We start from the raw sequence: 20,204 nt of genomic DNA on the forward strand, positions 1-20,204 counted from the left end.
ACAGCCGCAGACGGGGCCCGGGCCCGGTCCCTCCCGGGGGGGATCCCCCCCCCTGCTCCCGCGCCGCCGCGGCGCTGCGGCTCCCCCTGGCGGTGGCGGCGCGGAACAGCCAGGCTGGGCGGTGCGTGGGGGCCAGCCATGGCGGGCAGCGCCCGGCGGTCCCGGCGGGGCAACGCGGCCGCCGGTTCCCCCGCGGCTCGGAGCCGCCGGGGGAGAGCGAAAGCGGCGGGCGGACCCCCGGCACAACCCCCCGGACACGGAGCCTTCGATTTAGGAGGGCAGAGAGAGCGCTGGGCCGCCTTCCAGAAGCGGCACCGGCTGAGCTGCGAGGAGGCGGCGCGGCTGCTGCTGGACGCCTAGTGAGTACGGGGCTGCCCGGCGGCTCCTTCCCCCGGTACATCGTCGTCTTCTCGGCAGCACCCGCACAGCAGCAGCCACCGCGGGCTTCTGGAGAGCCGCAGACAAGGGGGGAGGGAGGGCCCGCACACATCAGGGACAAAAAGTGGCTTTTTATGCTAAAGCTTCCTGCGCTTTAGGGCGCTCCCGTCAAAACCGGCCCCGGGGGCACCGTGCGGGACGCCAGGCTCAGCTTCGAAATCTCCACCCATTTCCCGTGCTCTTTCTTTCCGGAGCAAGGCACATCAGCCGTCACTGGGCTGTAATCAGGAACTGTCCGTGGGAGTGAAAATCTGAAAGGAAAAAGGTTTTTCCTTTGCATTTTGCGTTTGATCTATAGCAGGGGGATTCGGGCCAGTTGCCCTGGAACCGTCTTAGGGGAGAGGGAGAAGCACAAGCTCAGAAATTCCTTGATCGTGAAGTTCCTCTGCAACTACAACACAAAATAAAATGCATTTCAAATATTACGTAGAATCCACTAATCTTTGCTTTTCCCAGCTTTTAAATGGTCAGTGCTTTGACCCAGCCTGTGGCAGGGGGCACGGGTTTTGTATTGCACGCGGAGCAGACTTCACTTCAACTGTTGCTCTTCTTTCCTTTTCACCAATTAAAGCAGAAATGCAATTGCTGCAGAGGACAAAAGCCATTCTCTACCTCACTTTGGCGTATTTTATTAAAAAAATACATTTGAGTGGATACATTTTCTCAAGTTCTGCGATTGCTCAAAGCAGAATTGAATAATGTTGTATGTAGTCTTACAGTTTGCTTGGGGGAAAAGGAAAAAAAAAAGAAGTGTGATGACAAATCCTCTCTGTTGTTTTTCTCTGCAGTGAATGCAGAAGTTTGGTCAAACACACGGGAGGCTGTCACTGCGGAGCCGTCCGCTTTGAGGTCTGGGCCTCGGCAGATCTCCACGTTTTTAACTGCAAGTGAGTTGGGTTTTTTTTGTTCCCTATTCTTATTGATGAATAAAAGCTCATGCGCTTTTCCAATCAACACCTTAGAGCTAAAAGAAGATGACACAACTGCAGAACATCCACCGTGTTGTTTCCATAGGGTATACCCCTAATTATGTCCACATCTGATATGGGATCAGTGCTGGTGATTTCAGGTGCTGCTTCGGTCTCAAATCCATGCTCGTGCAGAAAATGTCAGCAGAGATCTAATGAGAACGGGTGCTCTGGCCTCTGCTTTATGTTTCCTCTAAGTGTGGCGTCCTTAAAGCACATCAATCCTTTTTTAACTTGGTCTTCTCAAGTGAATGTTACACATCTGACCACGTGCTTCAATCTACAACAGTGTCCAATTGCACCAGTGATCCCCCTTCGCCTGCTTCTAGCTCCTGGGGAAACTTCTGAATCTTACTTTCTTCTTTGCAAGGTCATTAACGTTGGTGAAATTGGCAAAGCCTGGTCTGAAAGATTAAATGGGTTTCTTAGGGCCAGAGTTTGTCCTTGTTTGTTTGTTGAGAGTTGTGGATGTGATGAAAAAATGGCATGTGATATTTGGTGTAGGAGAACACCTTCTTGTGTACCTGTGCAGACTGTTCCATGGGTGTGTTCAGCCACACACCACTCACACCAGGAGTCCACTTTTGCTGCTTACCTTTGTGATGCAAACCAGGAGCCATTTCAGCTGCCCAACGGGATCTCTGTTGTCAAGAGGTCCATGCTAGATCTGATTGCTGTACTACAACTTGTCCGCTGCTTCTAGAAAGGTCTCCTTTTTCTTCTCCAGCTGCAGCATTTGCACAAAGAAACAGAACAGACACTTCATTGTCCCAGCGTCACGTTTCAAGCTGCTGAAGGTAGAGTAAGAACACAGTAAGAGCATGGCTGTGAACACCAGCAGTAGAATCCAGTGTTATCCTCAAAGATGCAACTGGCAGCCCGTTTTCTGGCCTAAGTTTGTCTGTGGCTGGTGGGGGGAAATAGCTGGATTTTATGCCATTTGGTGTGGTATTTATTGAGCTGACATTAGAGCTCTTGCAATTGTCAGACTTGAATGGGATGGACGTCTGTATATACGAAGCACAGGGGGTCAGAAAAGAAGCAGTAATACAGAACTCTGTATCTCAAGTAAAGGCATGAAGGTGGCACTTTAAATTTTACATTTCTTAGCTGCAGGCCCATAGAAAGTAATTAATACATTTATTTACGTGGAAGACTTATATTGCTTTTCATTTGCTTAGGGTGCTGATAACTTGACAACGTATACCTTCAACACACATCGTGCCCAGCACACATTCTGCAAGACCTGTGGTGTGCAGAGCTTTTATACTCCTCGTTCTAATCCAGATGGTTATGGTAGGTAGAAAGAGTAAAATTGTGGTAACCAAAGCTAACCACCACGCAAGCCTTGGATAAAGATTCCATTGGCTACTAACAGGACAGCAGTGAGCAGCATGTGCCTTAAGAGTGTGTTCCTAAAGTGCTAAACATCTGGAACTGCAGTCTGAACCTGTGGCACCTCCATAAGAAACAGTCTCACCTATGACTTGTGAGCTTCTGCCCATGAGAGGTTTCTCATTGAGGCTCCTCAGCCTTAACTGAGCATTTACCATTCCCTGAGATGCCCCATCCCACAAAGAGGTGGAGGCATCTCCCACACTTCAGCTATGAAAAGCAGGATTCTGTGTACTCTGTCTTTCTTCAGGAATAGCTCCCCACTGTCTGGATGATGGCACTGTGCAGACCATTGTCACCGAGGATATCAATGGCAAGGAATGGGAGAAGGCAGTGAAGGAACATAAGACCATCAGAGACATGTCAAAACCCTGACATACCCTTCCAGCAGCTGAACTTGGAGCACTGCCATGGAACTGTAGTCTGGGCTTTCCTGGGTGAGGGTTGGCAAAATCAATCTCTATATTGTTGTTATCTGTTCTCTGTTTCTTAAATCTTTCTATGCTGCCTGTGCCATTCATTTGTGATTTTCAATTTTCAAGCTACCTCTGTCCTATAAACCACCCCAGACTGCTGTTTTGATACTTTGCCCTTAGCTGTGTTAAAGTTTAAATCACAATAAACAGAGCAAAGTACAAAAAAAAAAAAAAAATCGAATCTTTGTATGGATATTTCCTGTGTTTCAAGTCTGGCTTGTAAAATACCCTATGTAAGATAATCTCTTGCTTAGGACATAACACTAACTTACACTGTTTTTTCTCCACTGACTTCAATGAATTGAGCATGGATTTAGAGTTCAAGGGGATTTGGAAGAGCTCAGCAGGCTCAGGTTCAGTAAAGCACGGGCTCAGGTTCAGTAAAGCATTTACAGCAGCACTCAGCTGTGTGTGGGAGAGGGGCCACTGAAGTGATTCATGTGATTAAGTTCTGTTTTGCTTAAGCCTGGACTTACTCATGGTCTTAGGGCTGAGTAAGCATATGGTTGGGTGCTGATGTCTGGCCAGGGCACAGAGTTCAGTGCTGTCACACTCTTACAACAACAGGCACGTACTTCAGTACAACCAGGAACTCGTTTGCTGTCTCCAGGAGGAGGATGTGTTCACAGCAGCAGATCAGGATCTGGTAATTTGGGCTCTGATCTCGACTGTGTGATGACAGCTGTGCAGATGTGAGCCTGCAGATGTGAGCCCACATTAATGAGTGCAAAGGCCTACAGAAATGTTGAGTATTGCTGACTTCACCATGATCCCACAGAAACCTAAATCACTAATAAAATCTCTGCATAGACTAAGAAATGAAGCCTGAAAGCGGCTTCGCTTACCTTTTAACATAAAGGGAGAGGATCTTTATCTCTTGCACTTGTCATTTACATAAGTGGAACAGCTTTTGAGACATCTCTTGCAATTTTTATCTCCACGTGTATTCTATAAAAGACAAGTTACAGTCTGGGTGTCTTGTGCCTCATTCTTGCATCCTGTTGAGACTCGTGTGAGTTGGTCTCGATCTCCATGTTCTGAAGCAAGAAGAAATGCTCATGTTTCATGAGGGTCATGCCTGTTAGACATTGTATCTGAAAGAAGCAGCAGTAGCAGCAAAGATCTGTGCAATTAGAGTAATTTGTATTGTTTCATATATTTTATTCATAAGCTGTGGCTTTTTTAAAGTTCTGACTGAATAAGACGGGTCTTGTGGTTCTGGTTTTATCTGTGGCGATAGCATGACCTTTGAAAAGTCACTTCTGATATTTGGATTTGACAGAAGCCCCAAGAGATAATTGCCAAGCAGTCCCCGCAGATATATCCTCTTGGGGAAAAATAGTTTGTGCCGTATCTTCTCCAATACAGGATACTCCTGCATTTTACTCCTAATTAGGTTAAGCCAAATTTCTTATCCGATGTAAGCATCTACAGTGAGAAGCTGGAGTAGTCGTTGGACCTTGTTCATCTCAATGTATCGGGCAACAAAATACTCAGAAGCAAGTTCATACAGCCTGTTTTTTGTAGTCTGAAAGAATGCCACACAAAGAGAATCCTCTCCTCTTGAGCACATAACAGGTGAGTTTTCTTTAGTCTGTGGCCTGATGTGGTCTTTTACTCATTCTTTGACTCCTGAAGTTGAGAGCAGTGTCTCTTTCACAGAAGGCGGAGAGAATTGATCATCATATAACGTGAGAAAAGCATATAGAGGTGGCGAAACCAGAGGAGCTGGCTGCGATGGCACCGCATGGCTCTCTACAAGGAAAAACAATTGAGAAAGCATTACCAGAATGTTCCAGACCTAATGAGAGACCAGTTTCTTAGGCCTCCTTTGAAGTTCACTGCCAATTTATAGGACAGCCTGTTTTCAGTGAGCAGGGAAGAAGCAGTGGGAGGTAAAAGACTGCCTTCCCTGTGGGGCCAGAAGGCAGGGAGAGGCCTGTCTGTGTCACTGGTGTTCAGAGAGGTCCTCCTAGAAAGGACATTATCAGCTGCAGGTTGGTGCTGTGACAGTGTCTTTGTCACATATAACTCCTCCTCCCTATGTGATCTCACACCTGGGTGTTCACATGCTGGGGAAGCAGAAACCCGATAGGTGAACGTCTGAGAACACTGTGCACGCTGCTTCCGATCCCAGACTGCCAGCTAAAACTTCCCCTATTTATAGTGCACCAGCTTAGAAAGGTCAGATTTCAGAAACAAGAACTACAAGGGAATAGCACCATCTTTGTCAGAGCAGTTTCCATACGTAACTCTGTCTTTTAGCAGCCTCAAAAGCAGGTGTGGGAAAGTGATTGGCGAGGAGGACTGTAAATACACTCAAGTGACTGGCACGTGCGGTGCTGGAAAACACATCTATCACACTAATTGTTGCTTAGTTGTGTGTGCTCAACAAGTAGAACATCTGCACTTAGATAACATGGGCCTGGGATGGGCTCAGGGGCACCTTATCAAACAGCCTGAGATTCTTGCCCTGCTGTTGAAGAGATCAAAGCCCAGCAGAAAGCTCTGCCTGCCAGAATCCTGGAAATCCAGCCCCAAACAGCAAGTGGGAGCTCCCTCGCTCCCTCACTCCATTGCTAACAAGGACTCTCTTGCTAATAAGGACTCTGGCTCCATGGTGCCTGCATCCCCTGCTTGCCTGCCTCTGCCTGGGTGCTGCTTCAGAGGTTCCCTGATCCCTGAGGTATTGACATTAAATTGTTCTTTGCCCTTAATCCGTGGTTTTGCGGTTGTTCCTGCGTCCTGCCTGCATCAGCTCACACAGCAGGACAATTCTGTAATTTGTGGACCGAGAGGGCTGTTTGCCAGGCAAATCCTGTCATGCTGTGGAAGGGGAACTAATCAGATTCTGATACAAGGAACTGTGCACTAAATATGTGAGATCTCACGCAGCAAAATAGTTCAAAAAATACACAGTAGAGAAGGGAATTCATAAAGAACTTTGGACCATAAGTTCACAAGGTGTCTCAGTCTTTAGTTAGAGGCAAGGACATTGTTCCTGGCATGCAGTCATGCCGTTCTTGGACAGGCTACTCATACTATGTTGGATCCAGTCTCCTTCAAAATACCTCCTAGACACGGTGTAAAACTCAGTGCGCTGTGACTACTGAAGATCTCTGAGCTGGAAATCTGCTCAGCCCTGTCCTGCAATCCACACAGCACATGAAGCAACCTGTCTTGTCCATTCGTGTTTTACAAATCACTCGTGAATGACATTTTTAATCCACGTATATAATTATTTGTGACGTTCCCTGTGAATATGACATGACTAAAGTCTTCCCAATGACCATGAGCTATTCAAACAGGTTATGCAGGTACCACACATCTCACCTTGGCTTGTTCAGTCTCCTCCTCGGTGAGGACAAAGAGCGCATCTCCGGGCAGGAGGCAGGAAAGGAGTATGTCCAGGATGGAGATGTACTTCCGGAAGAGATTGACCGATTCAAGCACGAGCACACGGCACCCTAGACAGGGAAAGAGGATAAATACTTGAAAACAACAATATTCTTGTAAGGTTCCCACCTCACCAGGCTCAGCAGGTCTTTGCAGGCTCCCCTGTGTTGGTGGCCATGGGGACTCTTTTTGTGCAAAAGGGGAGCAACTTGTACTCATGCTTCCACCAGGATCTTTTCATGCCCAGTGCATGTCAGTGGCCATTTGTACTAGTTCTACTTCTGTATGTGGTCTGTGGAAAGCAAAGTTAGCTCTGAATACCAGAGGGTTTAGGGGTATTTTTTGTTATAATTTAAATTATTCCTATGTGGTTAGACTCAAAGGAAAAAGCACAGGATGGCTCTCTGAATGCTAGCACTGTATCATATAATGGAAATGTAAAACAGGAGCACAAAAATGTTCAGCTACAAAAAGGAAATTTCCTCTTTAACTCCAATTCTTAGCTATAGAAAAAATATTTACAAGATTCAGGAATGGCTGTATCAAATATTAACTCAGGCAGGCAGTTACACTTTAACAGAGTTCCAGAATTCATTGCTCAGATGTTTGTGATGAAACAGATGAAGGTAAGGTATAAAGATACTACCGGTGTGGAATTTTTTTCTGTTTTAAAGAGCCCCTTGAACTCAGAACTTAATTGCTATTTTTTTTTCCCATGGCTAAATTGTCCTCACTGATGAGCTCAGAGCTACTGATGGTCCAATTAAGAGCCTGTAGCTCTCAAGGAGCTGCCCTGGGATTTCTCAGGGCTTGGAAGCTGCTGTGATTATGCTCCACACTTCAGATATTGTATTAGAGTTTGACAGAAGAGGCCAAAGCCACAGTTTACACAGGTGGTCAGACACGCAATTAGATTTGCAATGAGATTTTCTTCAGTGTGCCCTTATAACAGTGAAATTATACAAAGGAGAGAAAGAACAATGCTGAATCGCTACAAAGGCTGCCTAATGGACCATTTTAGTGTGTGAAGCCTGTGCTCAGGTCTAATACTGCTTAAGCTATTATGTCCTGAGCACAAAGTTGTGCTCAAACACCTCTCAGCTCTAAAATGTAGGAAGGACTAGAGTCCTCCTAAGGGAAAAGACTCCCCAGGACAGGGGCAGACAAACATCTTTTCTGAAAACAGTAACATGAGGTGGGTTTCTGTGAGAGGTGATGGTGCCTCTGCTAGGAGCCCTGTGTGCAGATCTGCAAAGGAATCTCATCCCCCAAGGATCTCAACAGTCAACCTGCTGCTTTGGACATTTGGTAGATCCTTCAGTCGAGCCTCTGTCTAGTATGAGATAGGAAAACAAAAGTTTCAGCTCTTATGCTAAATTAATTTCCTAGCAACAAAAAGGAAAAAGCCCCCAAAAGTCTCCAAGGCAGAGCATGGTACTCAAAGATACCCCACCAGCACCATTCCTTCCCCAGCCAGGGGTCTGTGGGACACTGAACCCAACACAAACAGCACGCACGGGATGATCCTCCACAAATCCACTCACAAGTGATTTGTGTTCCCTGCCTTTTCCCAGAGACACTAACTCATTTCACAGCAAGAAAGGTGTTGCTTTTATTCCAGCTGAAGCCTGCAATGGCAGGACATGGCAGCCCTGATGGAATCCCTCCAGCACATCTTTCAATTCCTTTCTTTCTCTCCTTCAAGAGAAGGCAGTACAATTCATTCCAACTTTTCAATAGCCTTTTCTGCTCTCAGTAGCAAAACTGATAACTTTTTATTTCAGTATCACAGAGGGCTCCAGGACCTTCCAGTTCTTGTGCTGCACTGATCCTGGGACATGACTCCCCAGCAGGGTGGACACAGCATTCAGAGCAGCTATTTTCTCCTGCTGTGGGCAGCGATGGGCAGGGTTAGAGGCCTCAAGGGAAATCACCGGTACTTCCACCCAGACGAACGCTGAGATCAGTCTGTGCTGGGCCAGGAACCGGAGGAAAAGCCCTCCTGAAGTTCATGGACACTTGCTGCCGGCCCGGCCTGCCAGGAGATGGCGCTGTCCGCCAGCTGCCGAGGGAGCTGGGACCCACAGCTGGGTCCCTGCCGGCAGCGCCTTGCCCGGGCTGCCCAGGTTGGGATCATAGGATCATAGGATCATAGAATCGTCTAGGTTGGAAGAGACCCTTGGGATCATCGAGTCCAACCATCTACCCTACTCTACAAAGTCATCCCCTACACCATGTCCCTTAGCACCACATCTAACACAGCCAGGGATGGTGACTCCACCCCCTCCCTGGGCAGCCTGTTCCAATGCCCTATCACTCTTTCGGTGAAAAATTCTTTCCTAATGTTCAGTCTAAACCCACCCTGTTGGAGCTTGAAGCCGTTCCCTCTCGTTCTGTCGCTAATTACCTGTGAGAAGAGACCAGCACCAACCTCTCTACAGTGTCCTTTCAAGTAGTTGTAGAGAGTGATGAGGTCTCCCCTCAGCCTCCTCTTCCTCATACTAAACAGTCCCAGCTCCCTCAGCCGCTCCTCATACGATTTGTTTTCCAAACAAAGGATCACTCTTGGCACCCCCCTGTCTTCTCTTAACTCTGTCCGTGCTGTACCGTGTCCCTGCTCCCGTCCTGCTGCAGCCTCAGCCATCCAACCCTCGCAAGGTCACGGTGCCCGTCCCCGCGGAGCAGCAGCTGTGCGATGCCATCTGGAAGGAGCCATGGCTCTGCCAAGCTCCCCGCAGCTCCCTCGGACGTGCTGGAATGCAGGCAGCTGTGTGACCAGCATGGCCCCTGCCACTTCCTGACGGCCCCCCTCTCGCTCGGGTCCACCTTGACAAGCGACAGCCGGAGCAGTTGGTGTTTAGCTGCCAGAAGGTTTCAGCCTGCTCCTGCAAAGGATGCTCTGCTGTGACAAGTGGAGCAGTTGCACACAGAACTGCCCTGACGGTCCTTTTACTCCCACTAAGGACACTTCGTGTTTCCAACTTGCAAACTTGGAAGCAAGCATGATGTACCATGAGTAGGGGAACCCTCTTCCCCCCGTTTCTCTGCCGAGATCTTCTGGGCTGCTGGTGGGTAGTTTCAGAGGAAAGAGTTAGTACAGAGCTGTACTGGAAAGGAATAGCTATGGATCCCCTTGCTCTTGTAGCCAGCATTCCCACTGGCCACCTGTTTGCTTTTCAGTGCTTACTGGGGAGGACAGGGCTGGAGCCAACATGGGACAATGGGTCTTCCCTTTCCTGGATGGTTGTTAATGAACCCTGGCAATGCCACGTGAATTCCTACTTCCAATGATGGGAAGAGCCCGGTGGAGGGATACCCACCACCAATCTCTGAAGCCTGGGCCGCTCTGGTAACAAAATGTGCTTTCCTTTTCCTCTTTTTTTTTTTCCCCCCTAAGAAATATTCATTCATGCAGCAGTTATACATTTTGTTCCCCAAAGCTCAGCAATAAGGGCTGAAAACAACTGCAAGGGATTTGAGTATTGATCAGTCTGACCTCCTGGGCCCCCATGGCTCAGGTCAGGCAAAGCCATGGAATTCCAGCCCCACCAAACGACGGGCACTCTAAGAGTCTTCTGTGTTAGTGATACGACAAGGATCCCCACATGCTGACAGCAAAGGCTGCTCCGCTTGGGAACGTGAGATGAACTGAAGCGGGGAAGGAATGTACAGTCCAGGGAGAGATGGAAAAGGGTTCAGAGAAACAGGCTGCTCCCTGCCAAGCAGGGTAAGAGAAGTGCTGCCATTGAGGAGTCTACTCCTGTGACACCAGCAGGTGAAGCTTTTCCGAGCCTGTTGTGACTGTGACCTGGGCAGGACGGGATTAACAGTGTAATACAACCGCTCTGGGCTGGCAGAAAGGGCAAGATCAATATAGCTACTGGATTAGGCCTAGAATAGAAACGCATGAAGACTTGCAGCCTGTTCAGCTTGGCTTTCTACTTCCAAATCACTTCTGCAGCAAGCATGGCTAACATGAGGAGATTATGAGCAGATCTATGTGTACGAAAGGCTTGGGCTGCTCCTGACAGAGGACAGCACACCAGTTCTTTTGGAAGAGCCCTGATTAGAGCTGGATGGGGCCAGCAGCAGGGGCGGATCCATATCCAGCAGCTGTCTTGAAACAAGCCTATGTGCTTCTGCCTGGGCTGCTGGAGAACTTGATTACAGATTATAAAAAGCCTGTTGTGTTTATGCTGGCTAAAGGCATTAGAAAGCCAAGCAGGATATTTAGGGTGCTCATTTGCATATCACTGAGGCAATGCAAGGCTTAGCTGGCTTTTGCATTTGCAAAGAGATTTTCTGTGGATTCCCTGATCACATGGGCTTACACAGGTTCACCCACAAATAGTTCTCTCTTACCAAGGGGAGAGCAGCACATTTCCATGGCTGAACATGCCTTTCAGCTCTATCCAGACAGCCTCAACCCCAGCATCACTCTTGTTTCATTAAGCCCCTCTGATGCACAGCCCTGCACGCCTGCCAGATCGAATTATAAATACTGGGAATTTCAATGAGACTGGAACTATATTTGGAAAGGCTTAGCGTAAGCAGCAGCATGGGAGCTCCCCGTTCCTTTGGTGTTTGTAGGTCATGTCAGATGTGATGTAATCAGAGCAGCGAGGCTTTCATATAGCTTCAGGAATCTCTTGATGCTGCTAGAGAAATGGAAATGTTGTCTATACATGGGTCTGTTTCAAACCTGAACCCATGTGAGGCACAGCCCATATTCAGGACCATAGTGTATCTAACAAACCTGCCCCAACAGCACACGAAGGTGGCTCAATCTAGATAAGGCCTGACATCTAGCAGTGACATCTACCACTGCAGTTCTTGTTCCTTCTCTGTACTGCACACAGCACACACAGAGCTCTTTGCTGCTGAACAAAGAAAAGGTTCTAGGAAAGAAGCTGGCACTAATACTCCTCTTTCATAGATGGGGGAATCAAAGAGACTAGACTCAAGAGCTCAGCTAAAGGGCATTCTGCCATCTTGGCTCAGGCTCTCTCCATCAGCTCTTGGCCTGCAACTTGCTGCTAGCAGGGAATTAAAACTGATTTGCTGTGACACATTCAAATCCTACAATGAGTCGGGAATTAGCATTAAAGAAACAGAGTCTGAATGACTGCTGGGGGAGCAGGAGGTTGACTGGGTGGGCCCGGTTGAGCCACCTTCCTGTGCTCCATCCAAACAGCTGACAGCTTCGTGCTCAAACTAGTTCCACAAATTTGTCCCTGTGTCAGGCACTAGAGATAAGGGCTGCAGAACTACTCTGGGACAGTAACTAGAAAATAGGGTCAGGAGCAACCTGCTTCTCTACTTTGCTTCTTTCTTTTCCCTACTTGTACAGAGTGTTTCTCAGAGATACTTGTTCATTTAGAGGTGAAAGAAGCCACTCCCAACAATTTGTCGTGCCAGTGCAGATTTCAGACACCTTTTCCATACTGACCACATTTTGATGGAAGCTTAGCTTGGTACACGTAACTATTTTTGGCTGAGCTGGTAATGGTTTCTGAGGCCCTTGTCACAAAAAAGGAGGAAAAAAAAGAAAAAAAAGAAAAAGGCTTCTAAGTAAGACATGACTAAAACCTCAGGGAATGATCTGAGAGACCTGGAAATAGCACTCTTATTCACACAAGACAGCAAGAGGCACAGACACTAAATCACACCACCAAGACAGGACAACCCCAAAGGACAGAACAGTGACTGTAGAGAAGCTTGAGCTGGTAAAAAGCTGCAGGGAGACAAAAGGGCAAGGAAGAGTTCAGCTGCGGGTTTCATTTGCATAGCAAACAGTGGTGAGTTTGGCAGATGAAACCCTGGACAGAAGATTCATGTAAATGATTGCCTAATGCCTGCAGGGTCATGGATGTAACGTGACATACCTTCCGGTAACTTCCGCTCTGAGTGCAGGTACCTGTGAATGAAGAGATACACAGGGGTAAATACTCAATGAAGTTATGCAAATCCTGATTTTATAGATATAAATTCTGTACACTAAATCAACATTTTTCTTTTAACACACACACACACACACACATTGACAATGGCTAATCTTATAAGTTCAGGAGTCGACGTTGGATGCACATGTCAGGCAGTGGGAACCCTCCCTCACCACACAATTCTGCCATTACTTTCCTCGTCCTGGCTGCTGGGACACAGCACAAATAAGCTCCATAAATCCAACTCCCTCTCCAACTTCTCATGTTGCACTAGGGGAAACTGCAAGAAGCTGCCAAAGGCTCTTTAAAGCCTCGTGTCTGCTGACCAGGGACATTTGCCTCGGCAGCAGCTCCTGTTTGGGGACCAGCTTCTTTCTTTCTAACCCATGCTGGCACTGGGACATCTGAGAGGTTGCTCTGACATTTTGCTCGCTAAGACTTTGATCCCTTCATGACTTCATCCTGGAAAGTCTCTGGAGCAAAAACGCATCCCTTGGAAACAGAATGAGGCGACCAGCGCAGGAGATGTGAACAGCGATGGTACTTCCATCAAGAAGTGTAAGCAAATGATCCTGATATGGTGAAGGCATCAAAGGCTATTGGCTTCAATTCCTTTTTAATTCTCTTGTTTTTCCTGTTCTAGCCTGTGGTTTGTGGCTTCAGAGCACTTCTGCTCACATCACCATTTGCATTGCCTCCAGATTTGGCCCATCGCAGGGATGGGAGGAAGCAGGTCTCCAGCAGATGGCACTCAGAGCTGTCCCACACCCAGGCTTGCTCTTCCATAAGAAAAAAAAAATATCCAAACAATGGAACATTTGCCAAAAGGAGAAAGGAAATAAAAAAAGAAAAGTTATTTAACCCTGTGTAATATTTAAAGAGATTGTTATCATCTTATAGTGGTGTATTTAACGAAGGACAATGTGACAGTTCATGTGTAAATCAACCAGGATAAAACATACATTATATGTAAACTGTTATGTTTCTCCAGTCACTTTCAAACTAGGATTATCTCTGGCTATTGGTTAAGTTCAAGGAAAAGGATTAGCTACACAGGCATAGACAAAATAGGAAGCACGGAGTAATGAATACCCAAAGCAATTCAAAGCAAAAGTCAAGCCAGAAATGCAGGTCATGACAGAACTCAAACAGCAATCAGAAGACATATGCCTTAAATAGGTTCTCCTGCCAATGGTCTCCTCTTCTCCAGAGCCAAAGATCTGCAAGCAATACCTTTTGCTACTGAACAATGGCCTTGTAAGACTAACTTGGCCACCTTCTGCCCTCCTGCTCAAGTCCTACTGTTCTGACAAAGATTGTTAAATGTTGACTTGTAAACATTACCAGCAATTTTCAGGGTCAGGGAGGAAGATTTAAGTATCTCCATTAATGTCTGCTCTGCTCTTCTGCCAGAGGTTTCTTCGCTCTCCCTCCCCCGAATCTGGCCACCCAAAGAAGTAATTTGGCACTTGGTAAAACTAGCAGGGTGGGAACTTCTTAAAACAGGCTTGGAGAGATAAAGCAGCGAGTCGTTGTGAAATTTGGCTCACCATCCAAAGTCCTAGTGTCTGTTCTGGGTGTGCTGCTCTGCCATAGAGGGACCTTCAAAGCACCAGCTGACAGCAAATTAAAGGATGTGAAGAGTTGCTCCAAGAGTGAACTAATAATAACCATTCCTGGCCACTAGAAACAGAAGCCAGGAGAGAAGCAGTTCATATGGAAACGTTTCAGCAGGAGCAGAGAGCATCTTCAGCAGGGAAGAAAAGTTTGATTCGGCAGCAAATTAAGGAGATTGTGCTTGTATAAAGGTTCAGGGAGAGACAAACTGTATTTTGGCTACTGAAAGGTCCTCAAGGCTGCTGCCAAGCAGACCTGACACTGATCTGGAAGAACAGGCACGAAGAAACCGATACTTTCCTTATCCTTTTTGTCCTGAGCCAAAAGCTTCAGTGCAGAGCTCTGGGAATGGGCTCCACCCAGCTGTAATGCTGCAGAGGAATTGCAGCCTGGCTCGTTTGGATTTCTCAGGCAAGAGATGGCAATGAACTGTGGTTGCAGAGAGAGAGAGAGAGAGAAAGAAACAAAAAACTCTACCTCCTGCACACGTTCATAAAACCAGCCAATCCTCTCCCAAATCAATCTGCTCGCTCCCATCTCCACCCCGCTGGAGCTGTCTCCGTGGGCCACTTCCAAGTAGGGGAGAGGTTACAGCTCTCTGTTGTTGCCATTTTGGGAATGTTGTTTTATAGATTGGACTTGCTGTGGTTTGGGTGAAATGAAAGAGTTTGGCATAAAATCTCAAAAATTCAAACAAACAGGCTCTTTTTTTGGGAGCTTTTTCGATGTGTTTTTTTTTCCAGAAAGACTTTTTATAAATTCTTGTTAAATATGAAGTGATCTAAGGTGGCTTGTTCCCACCCACCCATCGAGTGCCAGAGACCAGCTGATTGCAGGGCACCTCTCACAGCACCCTCTTTATTAAGCCTGTAGTACATTCAGATCCACATCTGAAGGAAAGTGAGACCCTCTGCAATGAAGAACTTCAAAACGCTGTGAGATGTCTGAAGGCAGCCATCATTTCTGCCTTTCTCTGGGGCAGGAGCAGGACTGACGCCCTGGTGGTGGGTTTCAGTTTTGGTGATGTTCTGTTTGATGAGAAATTGTTCACTGAAATCAATGACTTCACTCTCCAAACAGCCTGCTGTGCCAAAGGCAAACCCTTCACTGCACTGACTGCACTGGCTGCTGTAGAGCACTGGGGAAATAAAAGTCTGAAGAGCATGGCAAAGACTGGATGTCTTAAAGATGCATTGGGGCTCCATTTAGGATCCTAACCTCTAATCTGCCCAATTAATCTGATGAAACAGATGTGAAGGAGGAAGAACAGCCAGTCTCCTAGGAATCCCAGAGACATTAGAAGGATATACTTGCCAGATGTTCCATGTTTGCTATCTGGAACGCCTCCTCCCTCCCTAACCGGACTTTCTGGCTCCATTTCCATGCACCCTGAACTACACCGTGTAGCAACATGCAGTTTGTAAAACACTGCTCAGGCTCTCTGTACTCACGTGCACTGCGGTGGCAAAAGATGGTTCTGCCAGTCAGAAAAAAAAGGTGCCGATTCAGAGATGTTCCAGTTGACAGAGCTGCTCTGGGGCTCTGTGCTTTGGTCCCTGCACTGTCTGGGAGAAGAATGTGCAGTGTCACTGCTCCCCTCACGCTGCTAGCAGCTCAGTGACGCTGGGGAGGACATTCCTTGAGGCTGTTTCTTTGGGAAAAAAAAAAAAAAAACCACAACTTCTTTGGGGGGGATCCCTGCAATGCTGGTGCCTTGTGCTCATCTCTATCCTAACGGCTCCCAACAGTATCATGGAAGGGCACTGGGACGAATAAACTCAGTCAATTTAAGGAAGGAAGAAGCAGGGGCAAAGGAATGAGATAAAATCTAGGACAACATAGCCAGCTATGGGATGTGTGCCAGGCATGGGGCAGAGTCCTCTGAGGGGAAGGGACAGAGTCTCAAAGGTAAACAGAAGAGGACAATTCTGCCTTGACCTTATGGGGGCAGCCTGCGTGCAATCACAGCCACCGCTCAGAAGTTCCCCCTGGGACATTTAAGATGAGTAAAACAAAATACCAGAAGTGAGCTGGACTGTGAAAAGACAGCCTGAAACATAAGATACGTTCTTCAACGCTCGTCTTTATTTTGCAGGGAACCTAGAACTCCAACAGGGGCTAAACAATCCCAAACAAACACGTCAATGACACAGGAAGTCCTTTTCCAAGATGGAGCAAATAATAACCAGTTTTAAAAAAAGGATTTTCTGGGGAAAGGCAAGGGAAATCCAGAACAGAACCCTGCTTTAAAAAACATAAATGAGATACCACTCATTTGAAATGCACAGGGTCCTTAAAAGGAGTGAGAGATCAGAGTCCCATTCAAGCCCCACACTGTAAGAAGGCATCACATAAAGGTGGTAGGTGAGATGCCACTCACTATCGTCAAGTGAATCGCCCAAAAAACAGCTTCCTTCCTGCTCAACACATCCTTAAAGACGTGGACTTGGAAATTCAGTACAAGGAGAACTGTGATTTGTAGGGATGTCATGCAGTTGGTGGCTTTTGAGAACTGTATCCACTGAGTCTGTGGGATTTGTCTGGACAATGCACCCTTCGTTGCTTTGATATACTTATTTGAAAGTGGCATTTAATCAATCCTCCTCTTTCAGGGAACCTCAGTGCAACCCTTCTGCACAATGTATGTCCCATGGCATTCAGAAATGGGGCATTCAATAGTCAGGCTGTGACATGTAAGTGCAGCAAGGCATCAGTGGCACTCAAGCTGCATCATAATCAACTCAAGAGTGATAAAGCACTAAGCTCCCAAATATCACCTCTGCACAGACTCATTTACAACTACCACTGAGTTGGTGAATGTTAAGAAACATCCTGCAGGACTGAGGGGTGTTTTTCCAAACGGAATTGATGAGAATAGGCTCAGCTAATGATTCTTTGATGCAGCTTTTTATATGGCATCATTGATATAAGTTTTATGGATGCAGTTGCTATAACAACACAATGCACAGTGGTTAAATATAGCAGCTCCTATTTTCCACTCAGTTTGCTCTGCCCTAAGCAGACAAGGCCTATTCTTTCCTGTTCTAGCTGGGATGAAATGGATTTGATAGCTCACCAAAGAAAATAAGTTGTACAGTCCTTCCCCCCACCCTCAGAAAGACCATTCCTTTCCACCCTGAGCAAGCAAGCAAACAACAAAACGAACAGCCTCCCATTTGCTGGGCTACTGTGCAAGAGGGCTTGTTTAAAATCAAAATGCACTGCGCAAGAGGGCTTGTTTAAAATCAAAATGCACAATGACTCATGCAAAACTAAACCACCTCAATATCACATGTGATCTCAGTGCAAACACTGTCATTTCAAAGTGCAGGAAAGAGAAGTTCTCAAATACTCCTGTCACGTAGTATTTACCGTGCTTATTCCTGTAGTGCCTAGTGACTGGCCAAATGCTGAGAGGGGAGTAAAGTGACCTTGATGTCACTCAAGACCTGCTCTTCCTTGTGGACACATGTACAGGATCCATCCTCTCTTAGCCACAGGGAAAGCTCTTATTTTGGGAGACGAGAGAATGTTGTTGCCAAGTCAAGGTGATGGGGTAAGAGGCAGAGCTACAGAGGATTGCTTCCAACTCTCCCTTCTTTGCTCAGTGGGATTCTCTTGGTTTTGGGTTGGGTTTTTTTTTTCCCCGTCTGGAAGCCAGAACTGAAATACTCCCAGGGGAGAGTGAAATCAAATAGCAATTTGTGTTCTTCTTCCATCCTGTTTTTTTTCTTATTTTTCCCTCGCAGAAGAACAAATCCACCCTTCAAACCTTGGCATTTCACAGTTCCTCCCAGATCTGAAGTCTAGACACATAGCAGCAGCTGGACTCCCTGCAAGCTGTCAGGAGGAAGGTTGCTGCAAGGGGAAGGGCACATTTCTTCTGAATAGTTCCTGCTCCTTTGAATATAACCTCGGTTTCACACACTAAAAAGAATATTTATGCCCTTAGCAGATAATACTGAGCATCTGCTCAGTATTATGACCATTTTCTGAACTGTTTTGCTCCTTGAAGCTGTTCAATAATTTGTACCTCCTGAAGCAAGGAGTTGTGGGACGGGTCACACAGCCTGTTCTACCCCTGCTCTTACAGAAAGCAATCTCTTAGGTAATGGGCACAAATCTATCTCCTGCAGACCAGGAACATTCAAAAGAGCTGAGGGGATCACTGCACCAGCCCTGGCTTCATCCTTTCCACTCACAGCCACAGTGGAGGCAGAACCCTGCAGACCTTGTTTAAAGATGGTTAATAAATACATTGCACATGATACCTGGAGGGGACAGTTCATTTGCCTTTTTCTTGCCATGTAGCACTGGGGCCCCAGGGGCAGCAAGCACTGCTCTGCAAAGCCCTGCTGGCAGGGAGGGACGTGAGGAGCCCCAGCGTATGCTCCCAGCGCTGCCTGGACTCACCAATATGTAAGAACTCATCAGGGCACTGAAAATCAGGAGTGAGACAGTCACGCTCTACTTCCTCCATGACACAAACTGAAAAATAATGAGGGCAAGCAAGCCACTAAAAATAAACTTAACCTTTCAGTGGCCACAGCATCACTCCTGCCATATGCAGATGACTGGGCTACCATGCTTATTTCTGCTGATTCAGGACTGGAAGAGAGACAAGACACAAACCAGCCCTTAGTTAATGAGAGCTGCTTATACTTTGGTGTCCCTATCAGCACATATCTCATCAACCCAGGGCAACTGTAGGCTAAGGACTAATGCAAAGGTCGGTTCAAGGGGCTCACAGATAATTAATACTTCCTGGTAACATACTCTGAGACAAGAAGAGGGTTAACATCCCCACTGCACACACAGGAAACCTAAAGCACGAAGGTGGGAAAGTGATTTCTGCACAGCCACAGAGTGAGACAACATCTGAGCTGGGATAAAATCAAGAGTATTCCTGAACTTTTACATGCATAATTCAGCTGCTGGCTTGTTTTCCCTGTATCTCTTCAGGATGTAGAGGGACAGGGACACCTAACAATCTGCCCTCCATTCCTCTTTGCAGGTCTGTAGAGCAATTGACTGAGCAAACAAAGGTCCAGGCAGCTGGAAGCTCTCTAGTCCCTCTGTGCTAATGGCGAGAGCATCGGTCATCAACCTCTGTTCCTCACTCACTCCTCAAATAACACTGCCCCGGAAAGCATCTCCCCCTTAGCCCAAACAAACACTCTGTTTGCTTTAACTCCACCCCCCTTCTGTCTGTTCGGCTGTTTCAGAAGTTGCTGGGAAAAGCCATGATCCCCTCCAACACCGAATTCCAGCCATCAGATAGCATCACAGCCACTCAGCATCCTCCCAGAGGAGCTCAGGAGGTCACAGGACGGGTTCTGTGGCACCGCAGCTTTCTCTAGGCAGGCGAGAAAGGCAAATCACTGTGATGCTGCTGTCGAGGAGAGCAATTTGAATTGTACAGATGGTTCAGAAAACAAATGGGTGCTAAAAATACAAGATACAATTGCAAAGAGTTCTTCTCGTGCCTGGGAAAGGCAGGGGCAGCTCTGGAGGTGATCTCTCTAGGACACACTGGAGCCTGAATGAGCATAGGGTTAAAATAAAACACAGTAGCTGCCTTGTCAGCAAAACGTGGGTGATTTTAATACAAGAGAGTTTTGTCTTGCAACCTTCCTACATCACAGCACAGAGGCTCTGAGAATGTAAAGAATGAATCAGTAAAGGAACGAACTGACTTAGAAAGTGGTAAATAGGGACAGCACCAGTGAGAGAGCAACGTCCTTGGGTCAGAGAGGTAAATTCAAGTATCTGGACAGGATGACAACATCCTCTGGAACAACAGTGCAGAACTTTCCAAAATCCAACTACCACAAGCTCAGGCACCAGCTATTCACAACACTCTCCTCAAATGAGAGGTGCAAAGTGACCTGTGGAATATTTTAGTGGGATGAAGAAGACAAAGAGCAAAGAGGGGCCGGTTAAAGGGAGACAGGCAAAGCACCAGCAGACAG

General features: G+C 46.9%; 2 protein-coding genes across 2 annotated transcripts in view; one reads left to right on the forward strand and one right to left on the reverse strand.

Annotated features, from left to right (window-relative positions):
• Positions 1 to 3,455, forward strand: CENPV (centromere protein V). The gene is made up of 5 exons (XM_014953087.1): positions 1 to 359; positions 1,227 to 1,325; positions 2,134 to 2,203; positions 2,588 to 2,702; positions 3,052 to 3,455. Exons 1-5 carry the CDS (start codon positions 139 to 141, stop codon positions 3,174 to 3,176), a joined length of 630 nt encoding a protein of 209 aa, XP_014808573.1. The 5' UTR covers positions 1 to 138; the 3' UTR covers positions 3,177 to 3,455.
• The window catches only part of PIGL (phosphatidylinositol glycan anchor biosynthesis class L), a 66,876-nt gene continuing 47,714 nt past the window's right edge, over positions 1,043 to 20,204 (reverse strand). The window contains exons 5-8 of the mRNA XM_014953088.1: positions 12,559 to 12,590; positions 6,611 to 6,744; positions 4,123 to 5,032; positions 1,043 to 2,197 (exon numbers count right to left, since the gene is read on the reverse strand). Coding sequence (XP_014808574.1) covers positions 4,934 to 5,032; positions 6,611 to 6,744; positions 12,559 to 12,590 — 265 coding nt within the window. The 3' untranslated portion in view covers positions 1,043 to 2,197; positions 4,123 to 4,933. The remainder of the gene's footprint in view (positions 2,198 to 4,122; positions 5,033 to 6,610; positions 6,745 to 12,558; positions 12,591 to 20,204) is intronic.

The sequence above is a fragment of the Calidris pugnax genome, unplaced genomic scaffold (genome assembly GCF_001431845.1).
Source record: "Calidris pugnax isolate Ruff unplaced genomic scaffold, ASM143184v1 scaffold133, whole genome shotgun sequence".
Lineage (NCBI taxonomy): Eukaryota > Metazoa > Chordata > Aves > Charadriiformes > Scolopacidae > Calidris > Calidris pugnax.

Bases quoted from the DNA above. Each gene is read 5' to 3' on its own strand.
- CENPV (XM_014953087.1), top strand. From the start codon at position 139: ATGGCGGGCAGCGCCCGGCGGTCCCGGCGGGGCAACGCGGCCGCCGGT. The intron at 1,326-2,133 runs GTGAGTTGGGTT...TTTCTTCTCCAG, and splicing joins CTCCACGTTTTTAACTGCAA to CTGCAGCATTTGCACAAAGA. The intron at 2,204-2,587 runs GTAGAGTAAGAA...TCATTTGCTTAG, and splicing joins CACGTTTCAAGCTGCTGAAG to GGTGCTGATAACTTGACAAC.